Source organism: Hypanus sabinus, chromosome 4 (assembly GCF_030144855.1).
Source record: "Hypanus sabinus isolate sHypSab1 chromosome 4, sHypSab1.hap1, whole genome shotgun sequence".
In the NCBI taxonomy this organism is placed as follows: Eukaryota; Metazoa; Chordata; class Chondrichthyes; order Myliobatiformes; family Dasyatidae; genus Hypanus; species Hypanus sabinus.
Genome location: NC_082709.1, coordinates 55,040,177 through 55,067,932, shown reverse-complemented (window position 1 = coordinate 55,067,932; position 27,756 = coordinate 55,040,177). Strand labels below are relative to the sequence as shown.

The window sequence follows — 27,756 nt, the reverse complement described above, 5'->3', positions numbered from 1 at the left end:
AGCAAGTGCATAGGTGAGTGATGGAATCAGGGAAAAGTTAACTAGAATGCAGAGAGAGTAAAATGGGATTAGTACTGGATTTGTGAAAAAGGGTGGATGATGGGAGGGAAGGGGGAGCAGGGTTTGTTTCACTTTTGTTGCTTGGTACGCTCTGTTTTGTTGTGTGCTGTGTTGTTCTGCTGAACATTCTGGGCATGCTATGTAGGTGCTGGAATGTGTGGTGACACTTAGAACTGTCGCCAGCACATCCTCAGGTATGTTGGTTGTTAATACAATTTACACATTTCACTGTGTGCTGCAGTGTGTGATAAATAAAATAGAAATGTGAATCCGATTTCTATGATTTCATGATTTTATAACAATGCAGTGGGCGAAGAATATGAAAAAGGAGCCGCATGTTTTAACTAATGGTTTTACTATTGCAACAAATCTAAAGTAGTTTGACCTTGAGCGCCATCTGTCTGCCGTTCAATTCAGTCAAGTTGTCGCTGCTCTACATGGGAATTCTGCATCACTTCAGAATAACCCAAAAACAGTTATCACAGAGCAAGGTGGAGCCTTTGTGAAGGAAGCCATACCGCAGTACTGATCTCACTGCCTGTTCCAAATAAAGTCAGGGCTAAAAGCAGCCAAAAGATGGCAGAATCTGTGAACTGGGAGCATTGGGAATATAGGAGTGCCAGATAACCTAATCCATGATATTTGGCCACTGCGCTGGCAAGACTGTAACTTTGTAATGGGTCAGAAAGGTTAAGTTAGACTCTGCTGTGAGTACAATTAAACAAGACAGCTATGCAAACTAATCCTTTACTAAAGTCCTAGGAAAATTAACAAGGCAAATTTAGTCCATCTTAATCCCAGCATATGAAATACCTTGATCAATTTCTAGTGATACTTCACAGAACAGTAAGCACGTGTGAGTATCAGAGAAGGAACTGACTGTTCAGGAAGTTCCCAGCCAGACTCAAGTATCCGACTATTCATTACTCAGGTTTACACATACAGAGAGACCAGTTAGTGCAGTTGCTGGTGGCACTGGAACCATACTACAGAACAACCTATTGTTTTCTGGGCAGGGGTTAATAGTAGGAATTTTACCGAGGTATCCCTCTTACATGATAGAGTACCTCAATCCAGTTTAGCAATCTGACCAGGGGCCTTCTGTTTGGTGTTGCCAATTTCACGCATGTATTGACTGAGCCTTCTTCCAATGGTGTGGGTTGCAGTTATAAATTGAACAAGCGAGGGCTTGTTCCAAGATGTTTTGGCAGCACTGTATAATCATGCAGGCAGCTGTTGTCCTTCAAGGTCAGTTTGGTCACTGAATAATTCCTGTTATCTCTTATCGAATGACCCTTTAATTCTTCTGCACTAAGAACAATCTCTCCTCCAGTTTCTCCACATACAGTGGCTTCATCAATATTCATCACAACCATATTTCCTGTTCCTAATTTTTCTCTTTAACACATAGAGCATTGGACAGTACAGCACGGGAATAGGCCTATGCTGAGCATTATGCCAAATTCAGTGGTACAACTATATCCCTCTAGTTCTCTTTCGGTGTCTTAATGCCTCTATGCTATTGCTTTTTCACTTTTCTTTCACCATGGAACACTACTAAGACCAGTGTTGCTGTCAGATTCACTTTGAGAGAGTCTGAGAAAGGATCTGACAAAAGTTGACTGGAAGGGGACACTAGCAGGGATGGTGGCAGAACAACAATGACTGGAGTTCCTGGGAGCAATTTGGAAGGCACAGGATAGATACATCTCAAAATAGAAGCATTCTAAAGAAAGGGTGTGGCAACTGTGGCTGACAAGAGAAGTCAAAGACAGCATAAAAACAGAAATTATTGGGCAGCTAGAGGATTGGGGAGTTTTTAAAAATGAACAAAAGGCAACAAAAAAAAGCAATGTAAGAAAAGGTGAAAAATGAAGGTAAGCTAGCCAATGAGAGACGTTTTTCAGATATATGGAGTAAAAGAGAGGTGAGAGTGGATAATGTACCCCTGGAAAACCATGCTAGAGTGGTAGTAATGGGGGCAAAGGACAAGTGGACAAACTTAAGTATTTTGCATCATTGTTCATTGTGGAAGACACCAGCAGAATGCCAGAAATTTGAAAAGGTCAGGGGGCTGAAGAAAGTGTAGTTGCTATTACTAAGGAGGAGCTATTTGGAAGCTGAAAGGTCTGAAGGTAGATAAGTCACTTGGACCATATGGACCGCACCCCAGGGTTCTGAAAGAAGAAGCTGAAGAGACTGTGGCCACATTATTTATTACTGTTTAGAGATACAGCACAGAAAAGGCCCTACTGGCCCAACAAGCTATGCCACCCAGCAACCCATTAGTCCAACTCTAGCTTAATCACAAGACAGTTTACAAAGACCAATTACCCTACAAACTAGTACATCTTTGGACCATGAGATCAAATTGGAGCAACTGGAGGACATCCATGCAGTCGCAGGGACAAAATCCTTACCAACAGAGCCGGAATTGAACTCTGATGCCTCAAGCTGTGATTGCATTGCGCTAACTACTATGCTACCATGGTGCCAGTAGTGTTCCTTCAAGTATCACTAGGCTTTGGAATGGATCCAGATGACTGGAAAATTGAAATATCACTCCATTGTTTAAGAATAGAAGGAGGCAAAACGAAGGAAATTACAAGCTGGTTAGCCAGATTTCAGTGGTTGGGAAGATATTGTATTTCATTACTAAGGATGTGGTTTCAGGGTACTTGGAGGAACATGATAAAATAGGTTAAAGTCAGCATGGTTTCCTTCAGGGGAAATCTTGTCTAACAAATCTGTTGGAATTCTTTGAGGAAATCACAAGGGGAATAAACAAAGGAGAGTCAGTGGATATTGTGTACTTGTATGTACTCCGTGACTAAAAGTATTCCACTGCAGGAATCGGTGTTAGGACTACTTCACGGTACATGTCAATGATTTGGATGACAGAATTGATAGTTTCGTGGCCAAGTTTGTGGATGATATGAAGATAGGTGGAGGAGCAGGGAGTCTGCAGAAGGAGGGATTAGGAGAATGGGCAAAGAAATGGCAGATGGAATATAGTCAGAAACATGAGAAAATCTGCAGATGCTGGAAATCCAAAGCAATCTCCATCACCGCTGCCCTCACCTGCATCTCTTCCATTTCATGCACACCTACCCTCACCCCATCCTTCTGCCACCACTCCACGGATAGGGTTCCACTTGTCCTCACAACACCCCACATAATTCTCCTTAACTTCTGCCATCTCCAACGGGATCCCACCGCCAAACACATCTTTCCCTTGCCCCACTTTCCACAGGGATTGCTCCCTACATGGGTCCATTCACCCTCTCCACTGATCTCCCTCCTGGCAATTACCCTTGCAAGCAGAAACGCCACACCTGCTCTTACACCTCCTCCCTCACCAAGGGTCCCAAACAGTCCTTCCAGATGAGATGACACTTCACCTGCGAGTATGAAGGTGAAGTCTGTTGTTTTGATGATCCCGGTCTGGCCTCCTGTGTATTGGTGGGCCCCAACTTAGACTGGGAGTCTGCTTTGTCGAGCATCTTCACTCTATGCAGCACAAAAAGTGGAATTTCCCATTGGCCACCCATTTCAATTCTACTTCCCATTCCCATTCCACCTTGTCAGTCCATGGTCTCCTCTGCTGTCAGGATGAGGCCATACTCAGGACGAAGAAGCAAAACCTTATATTCCAAATGGGTAGTCTCCAACCTGATGGTGCGAACATTGATTTCTCAAACTTCTGGTAATAGTCCCCGCCTTTCACCGTTGCCCATTCATGTTTCCCTCTCACAATTTCTCCTCTTACCTGCCCATCACCTCCCTCTGGTGGTCCTCCCTCTTCCCCTTCTCCTATGGTCTTCAACCTTCTCCTATCAGATTCCCCCATTCTCCAGCCCTTTATCTTTTTCACCAATCAACTTCCCAGCTCTTTACTTCACCCCTTTCCCCCTCCTTCTTATTCTGACTTCTCCCCTTCCTTTCTAAACCCAATGAAGGCTCTTGGCCTGAAATATCAACTGTTTACTCTTCTCCATAGATGCTGCCCAACCTGCTGAACTCTTCCAGCATCTTGTGTGTGTTGCAGATGAAATATAGTGTGGGGAAGTGTATGGTTATGCATTTTTGTAGAAGGAATGAAACCGTAGACTATTTTCTAATCAGGAAGAAAATTCAAAAATCAGAGCTGCAAAGGGATTTGGGAGTCTTTGTGCAGGATTCCATGAAGGTTAACTTGCAGGTTGAGTCAGTGGTAAAGAAGGCAAATACAATGTTAACACTCATTTCAGGAGGATTTGAATATAACAGCAAGGGTGTGATGCTGAGGTTTTATAAGGCATTGGTAACATGGCACTTGGAGAATTAATTGCAGTTTTGGGCCCCTTATCTAACAACACGTGCTGGCATTGGGGAAAGTCTGGAGGAGGTTCCTGAGAATGATTCTGGGAATGAAAGGTTAATGTATGATGGGTGTGTGATCCTGTACCTGCTGGAGTTTTGAAGAATAAGGGGTATCTCATTGAAGGCCTAGATAGAGTGGATGTGGAAAGGATGTTTCCAATAGCAGGGGAATCTAGGAATAGAGGGCACAGCCTCAGAATAGAGGGGTGTCCCTTTAGAAGAGATGAAGAGAAATTCATCTCTTCATCACCATTGATAGCTGTGGAGGCCAAGCCATTGAGGTTGAGAGGGATAATAAATCTGCCATGATGGAAGGGCAGAACAGACTTGATGGGCTAAATGGCCTAATTCTGTTTGTCTTATGGTTACCAGTTCTAGTTTATTGAGATACAGCACAGAAATACTCCTGCCTGCTGGATTCTCCATTAATGGGTGCCATCTGATACACTGAGTTTCAACAAATGTTTCCTCTTATTTTAGAATTCTACTGTCCACAATTTGTAACTCATGGTTCTTTTGCCTTGAAGAACCTCTACTCTTCATTGTGATAAAGTTTCTCTGTCTCCCACTTATCTTCCCTACGCCACTGACCTGGCAGGCTCAGGATTTGGTGGGATTGGATCAGCAGATTTTCCAGATTCACTTTTTGTTAGCCATTAGACAGTACTCCATTTTCCAGTAAACCCAATAGGTTTAAAGGGAGTCTGGGAGCAGAGTCCCAGTGAGTTGGAAACATGTTCAACATGGCAAGCCAGATGCTGAACATCAGGATCTCTGAACAGGCAGGTAGCAGATTATCTGAGTTTCACTGTTTCTACAAAGACTCAGCTACAGACACTGTAATCATTCGCAATTCTCGCCCAACTTTCACCTTTCCATTCTTATCTCTTGACATTCAGCCTGACTGTTAGTCATAAATGCAGTGCAGGAACAGTCCCTTCAGCCCACTGAGCTCATGCTATCACCCACCCATTCATATGTAGCCTACACTAAATCTATTTTTATTTTCCCCGCATTCTCATTGACTCTGGGTTGGCCAAAGTGTATTTTTCTGTATTGTATAGGTCTGCATCCCTTCCCCGACTCACCTACACACTAGAGGCAATTTACAGTGGCTGATAAACTCACCAACTTGCCTGTGTTGGGGTGTGGGAGGAAGGCAGAAAACCCAGGGAAAATCCCTGTTGGTCACAGGGAGAAGGTGTGAACTCCACACAAGCAGCAGGTCAGTGGGGCTACGAGGCAGCAACTCTACTTGCTGCACTGCCTAAATCCTACTCCCAAAGTCTCTGGTGCGTCCATATAACTGACCCATCAAACTGTGCCATTCTCCCTCTGTTTTTAATTCCTAGCACCATATTCAGCTAGAGAGCCTCTCACCTCGACACCAGGAGCTATGGGTTCACATCAGCCTGGCAGTAAACTGGCATTACAGGGCAGGGCTGAAGGGACACTGTACTGGGTGATGAGCTGACTACACAATGAAGCCTGACTGATCAATCACATAGATGCAAAAGGTTCCCTCAGGGAAGATGATCTTTCTCTTTCAAAATGGCGGCACCAAATCGGATAGCCTGATCATTCCAGAGTGCTATTTGTGGGATCTTGCTGTGCTTGGGTGATGGGAATCGACTGGTTTGGTTTGAATGATACTTCATAGATCGAAGAATGCCTTTTCTTCTAGCATTCTCAAAGCTGCTCCCTGCCCAACAGATTCAGCCGAGATTCCAAGATTTTCTGATTGTATAGTAAATTTCTAGAGCAATTTGAATGTCGAAATTTTGATTGAGCAAGGGGGAGAAGCTCACTGAGATCAGTGGAGATTACAGTTACAGCAACACCATTTCAAAAACCTGGCAACCAACCAAAGTTACTTGGCAACAATAAATGCTCACATTCCCTGTGTACATTAACATTCAGCAGCACATTCCAAAGAGCCAGACTCCCCACCCATTCATTTATTTTTACAAAGGTTTTGTTTTAAACAATGGCGAATATTTCAACATGTATCGTGCAGAGAGGACTGTTTTGCTTGCAGTGAGACAAAACTTCTTAATGCACATCTGATATCTCTGAGACCCATGGCTATTTACACTTGCCAAGAAATGGGTCCCTTCTGCCATACCATTCTGGTGATATCAAGCTGGAAAAGGAAAAAATAAAACATACACTAAAGTGCCATTTCAATAATGCTTTCAGAAGTAACGCAACATGATTCTTCCAGTTAACATTTGCGTGTTATTAATGACTCTTATAAAAAAAAGTGTGCACCATGTTCAGAGATACACGGTCGCTTATGTTTTGAAATATGTGTTCTCAAATCTAGGTGCATGTTATCAGCTAGAAAATAAAACAAAATCAGCAATTTTTAATGATCGATGTATGATTTTAAAACATGCTCAAACTTCCAGATGGTTCCTGGCAATGAATTAAAATAAAATGTGCCAGTATTATGTGTGAACATAACGCAATGACCATTTATTTCCTTACATGCGTAGTGGTCGACACTAGATTTAGTGGATAATTATATATTTGAAGTAAAATGTAATGTTGTCTTTAGTCTGCTTTAAAATTTCTGGCAAATGTGAGGGTGGGTTTAGGCAGCAGTACATTCAATCCCTCTCACTCATGGGCTGAATTTAGGCTCACGCCAGAAGGCAAAGCTTCTACTTCAAGCCACACGTTTGGAGCACATACTGTATGGGTGCCTGTGAACGGTTTAATGACAGGACTTAAGCAAAAAGCTGTGACACTCACAAGTTGCGTGGGAAGCTTTCCTGAACAAGAACCTAAAGTGTTTAGTGGAAAAACATTGCACATCTGAGAAAGTGGCTTTTCCTTTATGAATTCATTCACTCTGCCTGATATTGAAACCAAAGCTCTTAATGTGGGCCCAGCAACCAGCCATAGGTCAGCATTAACCAACAATTTTAATTGGCAGGAAAGTAGAGGCTGTACAGCTAGGCTAATTACCTAATTGCTTCCTTGGTTAGAAGGCTTCTTATAATATGATATGGCCACAATATTGGAAGAATGGCAATAGAATTAGAATAATGCTTACATCATTTCATCTGTCCTATGCCTCAGCCAATGCTGTTGTAGAACAGAATGAGAAGCACCTCTGTAAATGCACGACACACAGAGTCAATGTGCGTGGGGTAGGTTTTGCTCATCATCTGGGGACTAAGCTGATTTTCATTTAGGTGTACATGCGGCATCACTTTGTGAACTTCCAAACATTCAAAGATCTGGGCTGGCAGCACCTCTCTGAAGCAAGAGGGAACCCCACCTGTAGTGTTTATTGCCCATTAATGTTTGGTGCACTCTGAACTTGTGCTTCAGAAGACATGTGCTTATGGGTTTGTCCTAAGGAAGTAGGGTAAAAAAAAAGTAAGTGGTTGTACAATGTGTAATGAGGAACCTCTCAGCAGGAACAAGACCCCGGCTCCAAAGCAAGTGGAAGGAGAGCCTGAGGGCAGCCCTGGCACTCAGCAAGTCTTCTACACAACACGAGTTGATGCAGGTATCCGTGGGAAAAACTGCCCACAAAGGCCTTCTCTGTCGACGAGATATAAACATAATAAAAACACCCATTATCTTATATTTTTCATGCTGCATTAACAACAGTGTGAATTCCAGAGGAAACGTCCTGATGAAGGGTCTCAGCCCAAAACATTGATTGTTTATTCACTTCCATTGACACTGCCCAACCTGCTGAGTCTCTCCAGCAATTTGCGCATGTTGCTCTGGATTTCCAGCATATGCAGAAGTACTTATGTTAATTGCAGGCAGACTACAAATTATTTAAATAAAGGAGTGTGTTATCACAAAATCTGATTTTATATTAAATAAGCACATATGTTCGCTGGGCTTTTGGCTTTAGCTAATATTTTTAGAAGAACTGCAGGCAATGCTGGAACAGTAATTTTGCATTCTAACCTTGCTCTTATACAAGTCCAGGTGACACTATAATGGGGGAAAGTTCACACCCAATTTTGTTCCATCATGATGCCATACAAGAGAAAGTGTATGTCCCAGGCTGCCCATAATCTTCCCACAGCTAACTCAATCAATGATAAACTTTGTGGACAATCTGCTGTCACTGGACAAGTAACATTGTTGGTGCTCGATAATACCCCAGGTCACCCTGAGAATCTTGACACATTTCAGACCTGCATTCCTGTAGAAGTGGTTTACCTTCCACCCAACACCACTTCATTACTCCAACCAATGGATCAAGGAAAAATATCCAATCTTAAAGCCTACTACCTGCATTGCACATTCAGGCAACTTGTAGGGGAAACAAAAGATCAAGACGAACAATCCATCAGGCAACTTTGGAAAAACTACAACGTCATGAAAGCTGTAGACAATATCTGAGCAGCCTGAGATGAAGTAACTTCAAAATGCATGAACGGAGTGTGGAAGAAGCAATGACTAGAAGCTTGCAACAACATTCTAGGATTTCAGGCGGAACCAGTCAACCAAAACATCATTGAACTAGCCAATGAAGCAGGATTACAGGATGTTAATGATAGTGATGTTGAAGAGTTACTGCATTCTCGTGGTGAGAGTGTTAATAATGATGAGCTTTGAGAATTGGCAGAGCAACGCATCATGGTTGAATCTGAGTACCTGGATGGAGAAGAGGAAACACCAGCAAGAAGCCTCATCACAAAATTCCTCAGCACTAGCATCACCACAATCATTGATAATGACCCTGACTGTGAGTGAAGCAATAAGGCAAAGAAGGGTGTTCTCAACATGATCTCCTGCTACTGAGAACTGCTTCATAAGAAGAAACTTAAGAAAAGGCAGTCAAATCTCGACACCTACTTGAAGAAGCTACCAAAGTTAGAGGAGAATCCACAACCTGGTCCCTCCTCTAAGACTAACCACCACTCACTTCCCTCCGCCTATTTGCATGTTTTCTACTCCACAAATTACTGTGTACACAGAAAATAATATATCTTGGGTCTTGGCCCGAAACATCGACAGTGCTTCTCCCTATAGATGCTGCCTGGCCTGCTGTGTTCCACCAGCATTTTGTGTGTGTTGTTGTTTGTGTTTCCAGCATCTGCAGATTTCCTCGTGTTATATCTTGGGTTTGATTTTTTTTAAATCAGACACACTTGTCCATTTACATAATGTTATAATGACCCCGCATGGCGCTGATTTACATAGTGCTCCACCTCCAAGGAACACATCCTCAGCATTAAGCAGGGTCTGACTGCATAATCCTTTATCAGATGAGGGAATGATTAGATAAAGGATTATTGTCTTTGAACAAGTGTAAAAACCTTGTGCATTTCATTTGTGATTTTTTGGATTAATTTCAAAATGTAGATTGAATTTCCATTTTCAGCAGAATAGGGTAACAGGGACAAACATCTCTCAAATAAAGCAAAAAAAAATCACTCAGTAGATCAGGCAGCTCTGTCTGCAGAGTTAACATATCCAGACAATAACCTTGCATCAAGTCAGCAACTGCTGTCTAATCTAATGAGTACTTTCAACTTTTTCTCATTTCTTTCACTTTGTGACAGCATTTTGCTTTTGATTTATGTTCATTTTCCAATTTTATTGTATACTGTATCATTGTTTGATATCCGAATTGTACAAAGTGCCTGTAACGGGCTATTTCAGAAATAGAATAAAAATAAATCTGACAACACATCTGCACTTTGGGACACGTGACCACAAGGTTTTAACAAGAGCCTTAAAAGTTGAATGGTGTTGAGGAAGGCAGAGTTCATACAGCTGAACATAAGAACAAAAGAAATTGGAGGAGTAGACCATCTGGCCTGTCGAGCCTGCTCCACCATTCAGTAAGATCATGGCTAATCTGACTACAGACTCATCTCCATCCCAATAACCTTTAATTCCCCTACTTTGTAAAAATCTATCCAACCTTGTCTTAAATATATTTACTGAAGTAGCCTCCACTGCTTCATCGGACGGAGAATTACACTCTCTGGGAAAAGCAGTTCCTCCGTTTTAAGTCTACTCCTCCGAATCGTCAGGCTATGTCCCCTAGTTCTAGTCTCACCTATCATTGGAAACAACTTTCCTGCCTCTATCTTAGCTATTGTTTTCATAATTTTATATGTTTCTATAAGACCTCCACTTATTCTTCTGAATTCTAGCGAGTATAGTTCCAGGCGACTCAATCTCTCCTCATAGTCTAACCCCCTCGTCTCTGGAATCAACTTGGTTGACCTCCTCTGCACCACCTCCAAAGCCAATTAATTCTGAAAACAGGGCTCCACTTTAAATTGGAAAATGCCCATGTTATAGGAACATGGCAATATGAAAAATGTTAGGAGCCCAAAAGAACCTTATACAGTATCAGCCAGAAACAAAACCACACTCACTTATAGGAATGCAAGAGGTCACATCTATTAGAGAATAGCCCATTCCAAAGGTCCATACCCGACCTAGATCAGGCCTTGGATAACTTGCATTTGGATTCTGGGCCCTTCTTAACTATTATAATTGAAACAAGTTGCCATACACAAGTTCTCTGTAGCATCTTAGAATACTTAATTAAACAGTTCCCCCAGCAACACTCTTCTGAGGTGGGTCCCAACTCATCCAAATAAGGTGACATACTGAAAATTGATTAAATGACCCTCCCGTGGATTCTCTGCAAATCATCCACCATAAAGAAATACAGTCGGCCCTCCTTATCCGCGGGGGATTGGTTCCAGGACCCCCTGTGGATACCAAAAAACGCGGATGCTCAAGTCGGTGGACTTTAGGGCCCAGTGGAGCTCGGGACCTGCCGCCCGCAGTGTTTCTGTTTCGAAAAACGATCACAATTGAAATAATAATAATAATAATGGAAATAATGAAGCGTTCGGAAAGAGGTGAAATGCCATTGGTCATTGGAAAAGTGTTAGGCTGCATTTGGTCAATGATTGGAATCATTTTAAAGGAAAAAGTGAGAATAATGGAGCATGTGAAGGCCCTGCCCTGATGAAAGCTACAATTATTACTAAGCAACGCAGTGGTTTAATTATTGAACTACATATGATTCTAAAGTGTTTTACATGCATAGAAAGGTAAAATATATACTATATACTAAGACAAACGTTTGACTGACACTAAATAATACCGGGTATATCTGCTCTGACTGAGAGAACTTCCATTTCTTTTTTCGATTCCTGATCCGCAGTAACTTATGCACATCCTCCTGTGTACTTTAAATTGTCTCTAGATTACTTATAATACATAATACTTTGTAAATGCTATGTAAATAGCTGTTATACTGTATTGTTTATGGAATAATGACAAGAAAGTCTGTACATGCTCAAACAAGTGCTGGAGAGAGAACTTCCAGGTTTTCCTGATCCGCGGTTGGTTGAATCCGTGCATGCAGAATCCACGGATAAGGAGGGCTGACTGTGATGTTCTAGATCTCATGTTATTTAATCCTCCCCTTTATCAACAAGAAAAATTCTGCTCAAATCTGGATGTTGGACAGTTAGACTAACAATACAATGGAAGGGCTATGAGAGCTGGTGAAGTGTAGCTAGTCACTATCAGGGAACAGGTTCAGGAAACACAAACCTCTTAGATAATGTAAGTGGGCACATCTTATCAGGTGTGTTCCTCTGGGTTGGGAGCCCACCTTTCACTGGACTACAGAATGATGATATACCACTTCAATCAATCTGCCATAGCACATTGGTGCTGTATCTATCTTACATGTGGAATGCATATCTAAGTCTGCTACATGTCACCACACTTTGTTTCATTTAGACCGACAGGACACCAGTGAGTTCAATGTTGAGTTTTATTAGATACCTGTCAATTAATAAGGTGCTCAAAATTCTGAACAGACTGAGAGCAACTGCAGACAGGTTTGCTGTGCTTAGCTCAGTGGGACACCAGTTTTTCACATGAGAGCAAAGAGTTCCCTCTCCTTACCACTTTCTGTTCCTCTTAAATCAATTTTAATTGTTCTTTTCGAAGCTGCACAGTTACTTTAACCAGATCCATTTGTCCCCAACGTCAGCATTGAAACCTTTCTCATACTTCCGACCTGGGAGCTGAAAGAGAGAGAGAAAAAAAATCAAAGGTACCAAGGTGTGAATGCTTTGTACAAGTTGTGCGAAATCCAGTCTGAAAGTAGTCACGGTTTCACAATTTGTTTTGTTCTATTTTTAATTGACCTGTGAAAAAAATAAATTATAATTCTGAAAGCAAATTCCCCTATTTGTACTGCATCTTCCATTTTACTAAAATTTGCAAAGAATTTTACCCGAAAATAGAGCAAGAACTAGGGTTTATGGCAGCAAGGAGGAAATGAAATTAAGAGAGTTAATGAGAGTGAAGCAGGATGCAGGGGAGAACCCATTTCATCACAGCTGATAATTCACCAATACCCAAAACACTTCCCATAGTTTTCACACTGAAATATTCCTTCCTGCTGAAGCAATCATTTACTTATCATTCTTCCAATTTCACGTACTGTGCAATTCGGTAGGAGGTCTCCTCCAGATTAGAGACACCACATGCAAATCAGGTAACCATTTTGAAAAACTCTTCCACTCAGTCTTTGGGCATCTGGAGGCTCCAGTTTCCTGTCACTGTAATTTTCCATCCCATCCCCTTCTACATTGCTCCAATGAAGCCCAACATCGTACCATCTGAGTTCTTACTTTACAGGCTGAAGACTCAATATCAAATTTAAAAATTTCTCAGAAACAGCACTGTGTTGCTCTTCCTCGTCTCCTGCCATTCACAACCTGCTACTTACACCATCCCCTGGTATATCTTTTGTTATTCACCAACTTTCACCAACACCACTACAATTTGTGCCATTTAATTCCTTCCAGTGTTTGCCTGTCCTGCATCTTCCCCTTTGTTCCCCTGTTGTCTCCCCATTTTTCTGCAAATTAAAACTTGTTTTCTAGACGGTTCTGAAACACGAACTGTTTCTCTTTCCACAGGTGTTTACTGACCTAACATTCTCTGTTTTTATTTTAAGGCTTTAATAAGCCCTGACATCAATACTCCCAGGGTAGGAAGTAGAGAGGAAGGCAGGGCAGCTCCTGTCAGTCTCGTGCTGAGATCACAGCACCTTTCAGCAACTGCCCACATTTTTGGTAGAACAAAAAGATTAGCTGATTATTCCCAGAAGGAGTCGCATGCATCTGTGGTAAGCTCCATTCATTATTTAATGCAGTGCTTAACAGGACAAGCTTGCAAGTATGCAATAAGCGCCTCTGCCCTTTTCATTTACAACCTTCCTTGTATTTCTCAAATATTTCAGCCAAATAGCCTTAAGAACTGGGCAAAGTAAATACATTAAAGACACTCAATTCCCAAAGACAACCTCAGCTAAATATGAAATAAAAATAAGATCTGAATGATCAGTCGTCCTTTATAAAGCCTCTCTCATCTTCAGTGCAAAGCACCAATGACCCTAAACATCTTAGAACAATATAAAAAGGTCAGAGATAAATTTAGTCCCAAGGGGAGTAAAACCTCTGTTCAAAACAGAAGTAAAAGCAAGATTTCCGGTGAACAATATTCTGTGGGTTTTTTTTTTGCTTCATCTTTATGTTTAATGTCAGTCTTACATTGCTTTCCACAGAATCATTAACCCTGACACATCCCCTGAGATCACATTTCCTCTTTCCTTCACAGTAACAACTCAGCTTGTGGCTAGACTAAAAATAGCCAGCTTTGAACTGTGCTGCCAAAAATGCCTTTAAAATGAGAGGCTGTATAGAAGAGTTGTGGTTTGCGGCCAGAACAGAAATGTGCAGTCTCTGTGCTGGACACTGTGACTGGCTCAAAACATTCTTTTTCTTTCCCATGGCAGATTTTTCATTTCATTAATCATAAAAAACACAGCTTTGACAAAAATCTCTTTGGTCACCACTCATTACACTAACCCAAATGTATTTTTGGCAATGGATACTTTAGTTGAAGGTCCTTGGTCAATGTCTTTAATTAGTTTGATTTAATTCTGCAGTTTACTCATTTTTGGTTTGATGTTTCTGTGTGTGGGGCAAGGGGCAGGGGTCCTGGGTAATGAAATATGCCCTTCTAGCTCTAAAATCCAGCCTGGATAAGGAACAGTTCTATCATTGTCCTTAAGGTCTCCGACCAGTTCGCCAGTAATCATGGACTCCAGCTTTTGATGGCCAACAGCCATGTCCTAAACTTGGCAAATTACACAAAAGGATTTTGATTGGGAAATAAACCTAACTACATTATTTTATGCACTCTGCCTTGGAAATTCTTTCCACTAACATACTTGACCTAGTTATGAGGGAAATGGGCATTACAATTGAAAGAAACATTAATTCCTAAAAACTGGAAAAAACATCTCTTCCAAATGCATGTAGTTAACCCTTCATATCAATATATTCCAAATTTTTGAATTATCATTTTAAACTTTAAACATTTCATCAAGCCACTGAAAGATACTGAGAACAGATCTGAACCAGTTATCACTCTGCCCTCCCGTCCTCCCAGTTTGAGTGCTGGTTTTTTAGCCACTTCACCGTGAGGAATGATGAAGGAGGAAGAGAAAACTCCTGCACTCCCATCAAATTCTGGGGACACAGTGGAAAGAAAAGCTTTTCTCATTCTCGGACACGAGAACATTAGCTTACCCACCAGCTGCTTCCATTGGATAGCTAGTGGGAAAGGACTAGAGCGGGGATTCCCAACATTTTGTATCCCACGGACCCCTACCATTAACCGAGGGGCCCGTGGACCTCAGGTTGGTAACCCCTAGTATAGAAGCAGAACAAGAAGGCAGAACAGTAGCAGAAAGGAACATGAAGGTATTTCTAGCTTGAAGGATACCGTGGCCTAATTGCTCTAGCAGCAGACTTGAGTTTGGTGAAAACATTACCACTGCCATATATGATTTAATCAAGTTTAGAATGGCATGATTGCATGAGTAGAGCCACTGCCTCTCAGATCCAGCAAACTCAGATTCAACCCTCACGTATGCCACTGACTGTGTGGAGCTTGCATGTTCTCACCATGCAAGTTTCCTCCAGGTGCTCAGGTTTCTTCCCACATCCCAAAGATGTGCAGATCAGTAAATTAACTGGCTGTTGCAAATTGTCCTTAGTGTGTGAGTGAGTGGTACATCCTGGGGGTGAGGGGGGAGTTCTTGGGAATGTGGGGGACAAAGAAATGGGATCAGTGTGTAAATGGGTGTTTGGTAGTGGGCATGGATTGACTAGATTAGCTTTTATTTTACTGAAGCATACAGTGAAATGCACCATTAGCATCAAATTGAATCAGCGAGGATTGTGCGGGCAGTCTGCAAGTGTTGACATGCTTCCAGTGATAATAAAGCATGCCCAGAACTTACTAACCCTAACCTACACATCTTGTTGGAACTTGGTGGAAACCAGAGCAACAGGAAACCCACTGTATATTGTCACGGGTAGTGTGTATAAAATCCTTGCAGACAGTGAAGCCCAATCTTACAGCTGGCGTGCAGTAAAGCATTATGCTAACCACTACACGACTGTGTCGTCCCTGTCCATTCAATCAACTTATTTCCATGCTGAAAGGCTCTGTGACTTTGGTCTAAAGGATAACACAGGAAGCAGAAAAAAAGCTCTGAAGCAAAGAATATTATGAAAGGTTTCTCCAAAGAAGGATCTATAAAGTAAGGAAGTGTTTCATGAAACTGGGGAAGAAAATCAGATAGAAATATAGAACTTGCATGACTTTGGCTTTAACTGTAGGTTTAACTCTCTCAACGTCTGCTGGTGCCGTTCTGTTACGAGCAAGAAGATCGAGCAGAAGAAGCAGCATCACGGGGGAAATCCAGTGAATGGATCAAGGACCATAACGGGTAAAATTCAACAGAAGCCACCTCATTAGTATATAATGAGATCTTCCTATCTGCTAAGCTTTATAAACTAATGAAGACAGCTGACATCGGATGGGATACATAAGGGACTTTGCTAGGATTCCTACAGGCATCTAAACAGGAAAATGTGACAAGGATAATCAGTTACGTAGGAATGGGGTGGAGAGACTCTGTATCATAGAAATTTGTTTATTTCCATGGCCAGAAAAATACAGATGTGTGTCTTTAATGACTGCTTAAAAGTGCTATTGCTTTACTTCTGAGAAATGTCTAATGTGGCTTCAGAGCAAACAACAGCAAAACTGGTTTTCATGGTAGATGGTGGATTGAGAAACACACAATGGATTCTTTGTTCATCTGACTTCCAACTGTGAAAAACCCTTTTTCAATGCAGAGAATTCAGATTTTTATCTGATGTTGCATCAATTCAGCAGTTCACAGGCTGATTAAGCATGTATTGTTGGACTCCTGTCTAAGGCTGCTAAGTTCATCAGGTCAAAAATAGGGTGAGAGCTTCAACTGACTAATGAACAACCATAAACCAGTAATATTAAGACTCAGCCAACATTCAGGCATGGGCTAATGATTAAATTTAAATCACCCCTTGCAAGGCCAACTTCAGTAAGAAAGAGACAGATAGTCGGTCTTTTACCCTGGGTAGAAATACCAAATTCCAGAGGATGCGGCTTTAAGGTGAAAGGGGGATATATGAGACAAGTTTTATTAGAGTGGCAAATACCTGAAAAGTACTTCTAGAGGAAGTGGTGGAAGCAGACGTAATAGCAACATTTAAGAGCATTTAGATAGGTTATAGAGGGAGCATGGACCATGCATTAATAGAAGAGATTGGTTTGTATTGGCATCGTAAGCCAAAGGGACTGTTCTATGTTCAACAAACTACCCTGGACATTACGACTGCTGACCTCCCCAGAATCTTGGGGGTCACGTTGACTAGGAACTCTACTGGACCAGCCAGATAAGTGTTGCAACTACCCAGGTAGGCCAGAAGCTGGGTATTCTATGGTGACTGACCTCCCAACTCCCAAAGCTTTCCCACCATCAGCTATGATGGAATACTTTCCACTTGCCAGAAAAAGTCCTATGCCATCATCTATCAAAAAGCTCAACACTCGAGGACAAAGCACCCACTTGACTTTTACACCACCCAACAGCCTAAATGCTTATTCTCTCCACCAACGGTGTACCTATAAAATGAATTACAACATGCATCCAGACTATTCTGACTGTTCCTCCTAAACCTCTGTAACCAAGGACAAGGGCAGTGGGTACAAGAGAACATCAGCACCTTCATGTTCCCCTCTAAGTCACATATGATCCTGACTAGGAAATATATCACTTTCACTCCGAATCCTGGAACAAACATTGTGAGGCAACCTTCATGAAACACCTACAATAGTTCAAAAAGATGGCTTATCACCACCTTCTTGACAGCAATTAGGGATCTGCAATTAAAGTTCAAAGTACATTTATTATTGAAGTATGTATACAATATACAATTTTGAAATCCTTCTTATAGGCAGCCACAAAAACACAGAAACCCAACAGAACCCATTAAAAAAAGACTGTCAAACACACAATGTGTGGAAAAAAGAACAAATTGTGCAAACATTAAAAAGTAGACGAGTAACACTCAGAACTACAGTTTACGAGAGTGAGTGCACAGCCACAAAGTCAATTCATTGCTGCAGCCAGACCAGGAGCCATAGCCTCAGTTCAGCGCAGAGTAGAGTAAATCTCAAGTTGAACACTGGCCCATCCGCCGCCATCAATCTGGCCCTGCACTTAAACTGGCCAAACATTGGCTCATTCCTCGCTCTCCAGTCCAGGCTTTGCTGCTTTGATCTGGCCACAAATCCACAACAGCAATGGTCAGAAATCAATACTGGCCTTACCAGCTATGCCTGCATTCCAAAGATCAACTTAACAAAAAAAAATTGCTGAAAAGATTGCATGCTATACTAGTTGGAATAATTAGAATTCCAAAGAGTCTTACAATGCGAAGTAGAGTAGGTGACAGGATATCATTGAGTCATGGTGGGGTAGAACAAAAAATATTCATTATGGTCTGAATTTTGTAATGATTCCTGTAATGTGTCTGTAAGTCTGGCACAATATGCTGTCAGATTTTGCTTCAGGGTATGCCTGGCTTCAAGCACTAATGATGTCATTCTCAGTGAGCAGCCCTTGAAAAATTCTCAACACAATTTTTAACAAATATTTTGTAAAAACGCAGAAGGAATTCACAACTGAAGCACAGGCATAACATTTGAAAGCTATCAAATGTTAAACGTCAAATGTCAAAAGCTATCAAAACTTAGAGAATAAAAGAAAATCACTGAAACAAACTACTGAAGAAACCCAGTGGGCCAAGCAAAATTATTTGGGGGAGGGCAAAGGAACTGCGTGGAGGGTCTCAACCCAAACATCAACAATTGCTTTCTCCCTCTCCTCCTCCACCCCACAGATACTGCTCAACCTGCGAGTATAGTAGTTTGTCCCTTTTTTTTTGCTCCAGATTCCTGCATCTGCAGTCTTGTATCTCTGAGGAAAATTAAAAATCTGGTGTAAATTATTTAGCGATCATTTACAATACATGCATGTAAAATCAGTTTATTTAGGCCTAGGAAGCTTGCCATGCAACAATAATAGTTGCCATATTAACTATTAGAAACTCACACTGCAGGTGACTAGATGGAACACTAAGTCTACAAAAATAGTTTAGAAATACCTGAGGCTATGAACATAAAAATTACAAGAAATAGCAATTGTAGGTCAAATGTCGCCTAAGCTGCTCTGCCATTCAACACCACCTTGTCTAATCAAACTTTGGTCTCAAACCCACTTTCTTGCCCAATCTGTATAATCCACAATTCCCCCAAAGTTTACTAACCACAAATATACTTATGAATCTTTATCAGTTCACTGGTTTTCCTTGATAGAGCCAGAATAAGATGCCAAATTGTGCAGCTCATGAGAGTAGAGATTTGTAGTCAGTGAGGTTCAGATTTTTATATTTAAATATGCGTGTGTGTTGCCCAGAAACGCCTGACAGTTTCAAGCTTATTACTGCCAACAAACACTCAGTTTTATTATTGTTACAACCACGGAAACCAGGCCCAATACATGACAGAGCAGAGAGTCAAACTAAATAATATCAATGCCTGGAAAAGTCTAGCACTGAAATGTGTGAACAGATGAACAATGATGGATAGTGCAGGCACTCTCCCAGATATTGTCAATGGAAAGCAGCAGCAATAGAGGTGCCAATAGCTGAACAAACCCAAAGAAACTGCTAAAATCTCTAAACGTTGGGACCTGTGCCAGTCACCTATACACTATACTCAATAACATCATCAGTTAGGATAGGGGTGGCATGGTAGCGTAAAGCTATACAGCACCAGCTATAAGATTGGGATTCAATTCCTGCCCCTGCCGGTAAGGAATTTGTACTGTGTGGTTTTCCTCCAGGTGCTTTGGTTTCCTCCCACAGCCCAAAGACAAGCTGGGTAGATTAATTGGTCATTTGTAAATTGTCCCATGATTAGGATAGGGCTAATATGGTTTTTCCAGGGTTGCCAGTTCAGCTTGGCTTGACAGGCTTGAAGGGCCTACTCCTTGCTGTATAGTTAGATAGATAAATAAAGCTAATCTTTTATCTTTCATCTTGAAACAGGGTAAAACCTTCCATAGAAATAATTGTCTCCTCTGTTGAAGGTCTCTGCTCTCTTGAAGAAGCAGCCGGTCTTGTTGCCCTCGTGTTAAAGGGGAGAAAATAATCTTTGGGTTGCTTGTGGCAAGTAAGAGTGTAAGGGAAATTACACCTCCACATCCTATATCCCACTGGCCTCGGACAATGGCCAATTGATCTGCAGCTTACTGGGCAGTGACCAGAATGACGCTGGATGTGTAGAACAAAATGCAGCCTGTGTATGAAGAAACATCAGCCATCCCCAGCCACAAACTGCTCATCCAGTCAGACTGCGAATGATTTACAAATCTAAATTTATAAACCCAGAAACAAAGAATATGGGATTATGCCATGTTTCTTACCTGCTTGTAAGCGTGATAAATTTCATCAAACTCATGGGCTCCCACTGTAATCTCCGGAAGGAATCTGGGGATTGATGTCAGGTCAGCTATGCGTGATTTATCCTGAACCCTATTCAAGGAGAAAAAAATAAATGTTAATAAACACTGTTACTGCTTTGTATCTGTGAACTTAGAGCTGGTCCCAACTATGATTAAGAAGGAATGAAGTGAAGTTAAGAAGTGATGGGTCTGACACACTGATGCACGACTGGGGCAGAAGAGCTTGCAAATGATAACCTAAACCATGCAGCAACAGCATCCCCTAGTGGTTTTCTGTGGTGCAGGAAAGAACTCAACATCTTAATAACAGTATAGTTAATTACGTCGCAAGAAAGTTATTTTCAGAGGTGGAACCTACTCCATCAAAACCTTTGGTTGAAAATTTCCATTTTCTCACATTTTTCTGTCAATCTTCAGCATTTGGGCAGGATTCAAATGAAGCCGCCCTACTGAACCTTCCCTGAAATAAAACAAACAATCTACCACTGCCAGCACTCAGCTTAAAAGATTAAGTCGTCAAGAGCTGGGTATATAATTTTATCTTTAATTAAATTCAAATGCAAAGGAAAACATTGAGCTATCATGGTGTTCTCTCCTTCAAGGGAAACTTAACAATTCTGTAACAGGACTAGAAAAATTAAAGGGGTTTCTGCTACATTCCACACATTACAATTTCAATTTTTACAGAACAATCTGAGCTTGCTTATTCAAAGTTCCTTCTGCTGATTTTAACTGCTCCATTACATTGTTGTAGGATGATAAGTATATGTATATAATGTTTGTACAATAGTATTAGTAACGTCAATCTATGTAGAACAGTCAACCCAGAAGCAGGCCTTTCGGCTCATGATGTGCAGAACACGATGTAAATTAAAGCTTGTATCCATATCCCTCCATTCACTGTATATTTGTGTGCCTATCTAACAGTCTCTTAAATGGCACCATTATATTTGCTCCCACCTCTACCCACGAGTAGCCTCCAAACTGATTACATGAACATTGAATTTTCTAATTTCCAGTAATTTCTCCCCCTCCCCTCTTTTTCCATTCCTCGTTCTGGTTCCACTCTCACTCTTTATCTTCCCTTCAACTGTCCATCACCTCCCTCTGGTGCCCTTTCTTCCATGGCCCACTGTCCTCCTATGAGATTTCTCCTTCTTAAGCCCTTTACCTCTTCAACCTATTAATTCTCAGCTTCTTACTTCATCCCCCTTTCCCCCCAATACCCACTTTTCCCCTCACCTGGTTTCACCTATCATGTGCCAGCATGTACTCTTTGCCCTCCCACCACCTTTCTCTGGCTCCTACCCCATTCTCTTCCAGCCCTGATGAAGGATCTCAGTCTGAACTGTGGTTTATTCCCCTTCTGTCTCAGGGTACAATCCATTAAGTTAGCACTAGATTTGGACCATCAATTGCCAATTGTTTCATGAGTAATACCTTAAGTGTTGTTTAAAGATAATTATTTTGAAGTTAGTAAAAGCAGTAACTGATGGTGCAATCAACTTCCTGAAATGAGTGATTTTTTTTTTTGGTGTATGTGCCCCCATGCAATTCACATTACAAAGTCCTTCATAAGTTTTGTTTATTGAAGCTGCTTCTGGACATACCAGTCAGGAAAAACAGAACATTTAGCACAGGGCAGAGTGTGATTCAAAGGCAAAACCCTGGGCTTATGTGATATGGTAAGGGGAAATTATCTCAGTATAAGGCAATGATTTTTGATGAGCCCTGAAAGAGTTTCCTTTCATAACCTGATTGAATAGGCCAGGATTGTCATGCATTCTTTTTCTAATCTTTGAAGAATTTCAAAATAAATATGAAGTCGACATCAACCCTCCATTTATTTTCCTGTTAGCTAGCTGCAGAAAGCTGAGAATAGTATTTAGGGAGTTAGGACACAGCTAATGAGACTTGTGCCTGAAATACACAACCAACAAATCCAGAAAAGAAACAAAGCAATGGAGTATTACATTCAGTATTTTCCCTTTGTCACTCTTTCCTCCCTCTTAATTTAATTGCTAACCTTTATTTTTGCATGTTATTTTCACCCTATTTCTTGCATTGCTGTTCATTTTGTCACTCTTAAATATCATCAGCCCTGCCACTCACACAAGTCCAAGATGTCCATTGTCCTCACTCTTATTTCACAATTCCAGATAATCAAATGTCTCAAAAGTTTAGGGCTCATGGATTCAAGAAATAATCCAGCCTCTACTAAATGGAAACTTTTTTCTGAAAAAAAGTGTCCCTGCCACCATTTCACCAATGTAGAGAGGAGCATTCACCTGCATTAACAAGCTTTCACCACTCTCTCTCAACCACTGCCATTCAACTTCTCTTGGTCACCACAAAATCAGACAGTCTTGTTCTCTTGATCCCTTCTCCTCTTCTGCAACTTAAAACATGTTCTTAAACTAATAAAAGGATGAAATGCCACTTCAGTTTTGTTCTCCACATATAAGGTTTGACTTGGCATCTTTCAGTTTATTTCAGAAACCTAATGTCTGGAGGCTTTTGCTTTGGGACTCAGCCATTGCTTTTTTGTTTTCATCATTTGGGTCCAAGTGTTGGTCTACATAACATCCAGGGACCACGTATCCCACCCAAGGTGTGGTACCTACAACTATTCACAGTACTGTTTTAATGACACAAATCTATTCCACTCATATTTCCTTGGGAAACACTAGAAATAGTGCTGCTATTCCTGTAGAGCAGCCTTTCTCAACCTTTTTGCCCTGGAGGAACCTTTAAAATAATTTTCAGGCCTCAGGGAACCCGTGCTAAACATTCTTATATCTACAGCTCACGGTACCTTATCATGATCAGTAAGCTGTAGATATAATAATCCCAAAATAATTGTAAGTACTCTTTTGAGTAGAGAATAAATGTTCAGCTAACCTTTCTTGAAAAAAAAACTTAAGCTTAGCTTACCTTTCTTGAATTAATTTCTTTCTTACCTATTCATAAATTTTAAAAACTCGTAAGGCAAACATAATACATTTCTATTAAAGAACTGGCCTCAGCCAAAAAGGGATTTAATTTTTCTACAGGTAGGCTCAGTAGATTTAACTTAAATAAAAGTTGTAAATTGATTTCAATTATTGTAATTTACACCATGAAAAATTATTTGCAATGTTGAAACAGTGTGTTGTGACAAGGTCAAGATTTTCTTTTTTTTAAAAAAAAAGAAATCTCTCATGGAGCCAACCATTGATAGGGCACCATCAGTACAGATGCCAACACAGTTCCTCCAAGACAAACCTTTTGTTTCCAGCTGGGAAGACCAAACATTAAATACATCTTGGCCTTTCAGGTAGCTCTTTGTAACAGAAAAAGTTTTCTTGAATGTCACCACCATTTATAACTCTTACAAACACTACAAAATGACATTTATTGATGAAATCTGTTGACTTGTCTCTCTATTTTTCAGTCTGTCACACAAGACTTCTTCAGCATCATGTGTTATGTCATCAATACGTCTACTTATCGTACTGTTTGAGAGGGAAACCTTTCAATTTCTTGTAGTGCATCTTGCCCTAGCATTTTACCCATTATAATTTTATATGCTGGCTTTATTAGGTTCACATCAACTGTGTGACCTTTCCTTTTCCGAGTAACAAGTTCTGCCACTAAATAACCTGCTTCCTGGGCCCTTTTACTGACTGTTACTTTATTAACAAAAGCTTTACTCTGTTTTGAAATTCCAACAGCCTACAGTTTAGAATAATCAGTACTTTTACGAGTCATACAGGTGTGATATGTAGTTATGTGTCTGTTCAATTTTGCTGGAGCCATTGCTGCATGTGTAAGTGTTTGTCACAGACGAGGAACAATGGAATAGGACAACTTGGATCACCGGTCCATGTAAAACCCATTGTTAAGTAATTTTCATTGTAAAGACAGACTGTATAAGAAGAACTGCATAATAAGAACAGCATAATAAATAACTAAACGAGAAAACCACAAAAAATACTAAAACCACAATACAGTTCACTTCTAGCCTACACAATCCACCTTCTGCAACATTTACAACAACGGCAAAGTGGCAGGCCAGCAGCTGAGCTGCAGCACATAAAAATTCCTTCTTTATAATGAAAATTCCCCTCCAATTTTCTACTACACTGGTAGCTTGTTCACTCCCATAAGTCTATCAGTGGCACACAAGGGGAAGTTTGAGGAGGTAATTCGGGAGGGAGAGGCTGACTACACAGCCCAAGTTGGGAGAGTCTATTCATTGCTTGAAAGACACACTTCATTCTCCTCGTCCCATCCGTACAATGCAGCGCTCACCAATTACCAATGGTTGCCCCCGTCTCGCATCAAAAACTGAAAATGGACTCAACCAAATAAACACAGTCCTCCTGCCCACTGCCATACTGGTCTGAGGGACCTCTAACGAGATTGCTAATGGGGCTGCTCAGTCACTGCCTACCACTATAAGCACTAGCATCACATATCACGCAAAGTTCGAAAAACCATGCCTTTTTTTTTAATTACTATCTCTAGGAACCCTGGCTGAGAAATCCTGCTGTAGAGTGTAGCTTTGAAACAAAGGCATATTTAGCATGCTGTATTTATCCTTGTTAGACAAAGAGCATTTTATACAGAGACTGGCATAGACTGAGCTAGCTTCTTTACAGATTACGGAATCTCTCCTGGATCGGTGCCACACTATGAATCATACAAACACAGACCAGTTGGGATGTAACAACCTGTGTCAAGTGTAAAAGTCCTTTGAATTCTAACATGCCTTTTCATATGTCTCAGTTTCTGCAGTTTTAGTACAGCACAGGACTGGAAGCTAGTGTTATTTTATTACCCAATGCATTTTTACAGAATGTACAGTTGCCCTGAAATTAATAACCTGATATCACAATACTACACCCAGTGCTAGTACCTTGCCTCAAACCTGAATAGGGAACAAACTAAGAAGACATACCGACAAATCAACCCCTTTAACACACTGGAATACAGAGGTGATCTATGGTGGCAAACAATTCATTTAAACAGCATTAAACTAGGTAAACAGCAGGGAAGAAATAACAAACTTGGAACTGCAAAAATTTACAACACGGGAGGTGACCAGTCAGCTTATCATGTACATGCCAGGCCAAATAAAAATCATGGGAACTGATTAGACCATGCATTTCAGCAGGTTACACCACATCAAATACCTCTCGAGTTCTGTGAAGTCTTCTGGCTGAAAGAAGCCCATAATGAAAAAAAAATATTTCCAGTCCCCTTGACTGCTTATACTGGTACCATTAAATCCATAGCCTCATTAAGTGACTCCTCCATTGAGAGAGAAAGGTTCTTTTTATTCAACTTTCAGAACTCTCATCATTTTATGTGCTATCCAAGTCTCACCTTGCAGTAAAAGCCCCTAGCCCTGATACTCTCTTTGATAAAATCCTTTGTTCCTTCCCTAATACCGTTACACAATGGTATCCTGGCACAATCACAACTTTTCCTTGTATTATACGGAGCCAATATAAACTTTCTTGCTCTTGCTTACTATACGTGGCTCAAGAAAGGCAAGTCGTCTGTATATTACCTTATGATCTAGTCAGCTTACAGCTCTGCTACTAACACTGGTGCATATCCTTACAATGCAGTTGATTTTTTTTTAAAACCTCCTTACAACCTGATAAAATTAATCCTTTACATCATGTGGGCAGTTCGGGCTATTTTAAGAACTTCATCTCTTTATGAATGCAAGGGATGTAGCCAGTCAGTGACTCCACAGATGGGACTAGTTACTACTCATCAGTAGGAGTTCATGTGGTGTGTTTTGATTGCACTGCAAACTAGATCTGCCCTTTAGAGGGCCCCATTCCACAGCCATTTAACTCATCTCGTGAAAAATTTACTCAGTCTGATCCTGGCATATAATGAATCTAAAATTCAACAAAAGAGGGCAGGGATTTTATTGGAACAACAAAATGCTGACAAAATTCAGCATGGATTTGTAGACAAACATTTACGTTATTGTGGATTATCTGTTCTCTAAGCTGCCCATTATTTATTGTTGTTATTGCCTGTACTGCCATAAAGTATTTTCAATCCCAACGGTTTGTAAAGCTTCCTGTTGCAGGGCCTTTCTACAACAACAGCCTCATTCTGACAGAAACAGAAATGGTGTTCCTCTTAAGCATGGCGAAAGTTAATTTCCTTGAAGCAGGATAAGGAACATTAGTTACTGGAATACGTAATCACATGAGACCAGCTGTTGTTGCAGGCCTGTATCAAACAGACACAATATAACTAGCACTCTGTAAGATTTCTCTGTAGCAGCAATGTTTGGGTTATGACTACAGATAACGGGGGCTTTGGAATGTGCACTATCCAATGAGAGGCGTGTTGTTTCTTCTTGTGTGTCTGAGAGAAGGTATTCACGGGCTTTTTGTTGGTGAGAGATGAAGGGAGAAGACACGAGTGGAGAGTCGGTAGACTGCAGAACGGAGTGGACAGAGCGAGGGTCCATGAGCTCCAACGTGTTAGACTGTGTCATTAAAACGGGTCCTTTTTCTTTTAATTTTCTTTACTAACCCTATAGTCAGATTAAGAACTATAAAGCTCAATTGTTTAATTGCATATGGTGTACTGTCTGATATTTTGCAGTACGGATTTGTAACCGGGCAACACACAGCATCGAAACAAACAAGATTTCTCAGTCTGGCTGGGCCGGAGGCTACCTTCCCCGAGACAAACGCATGCTGGCCGAACCTGAGGGTTACACAACTGACACACACACAAGATGCTGGAGGAACAGGTCAAGAAGCATCTATGGAAAGGAAGAGTCAATGTTTTGGGCTGAGACCCATAATCAAGCCAACTAACCCAACACAATTAACATCTGGCGTACTCAGATGCCTCACAGAAAGCATTAATAACAACATTCATGAAGGCTAATAGGCAATAGAGGAGGCTTTAATACAGGGTTTTAAAAGGAACAAAGGGAAACTTCAAAGGTTTAAGGATGGAGCACTGGAACTCAGCAACGCTGCAGAGAAGGTAAAGCTTGCGAAGCACGAACTGGAAGACTGATATGTGTTAGAGACATCCACTCAGAAGCCGGTGCATTCTCCTGGTAAGAAAGCTGTAATGAATTGCTGCGGATTTACTTGAAACTCAGAAGGCTGCAGGGAGCCAAGCTTTAAGGTCACTTAGCGCTGCATTTTTACCAAGCAATTAGGTGCAGGATAAAGTTATAAAAAGTCATTGTGCATTAGGACTGTGAAGAACAAATCTCAGTATACAAAGTCAGATAATATGGAATGGGTTAAAACCAGGAAAGCAAAATATTGCTCCTCCTTGAGATCCAAAATAAGATTGCAACTTCAAAAGCACCACTCGTTTCC

The 27,756-nt window shown here is 41.0% G+C and overlaps 1 protein-coding gene across 1 annotated transcript in view; it reads right to left on the bottom strand.

Annotated features, from left to right (window-relative positions):
- Positions 1 to 12,202: 12,202 nt before the first annotated feature.
- Positions 12,203 to 27,756, bottom strand: part of ndufa10 (NADH:ubiquinone oxidoreductase subunit A10) — a 90,611-nt gene continuing 75,057 nt past the window's right edge. Inside the window, exons 9-10 of the mRNA XM_059967104.1 lie at positions 20,354 to 20,462; positions 12,203 to 12,476 (exon numbers count right to left, since the gene is read on the bottom strand). Of these exons, the coding sequence (XP_059823087.1) occupies positions 12,408 to 12,476; positions 20,354 to 20,462 (178 nt within the window). The 3' untranslated portion in view covers positions 12,203 to 12,407. The remainder of the gene's footprint in view (positions 12,477 to 20,353; positions 20,463 to 27,756) is intronic.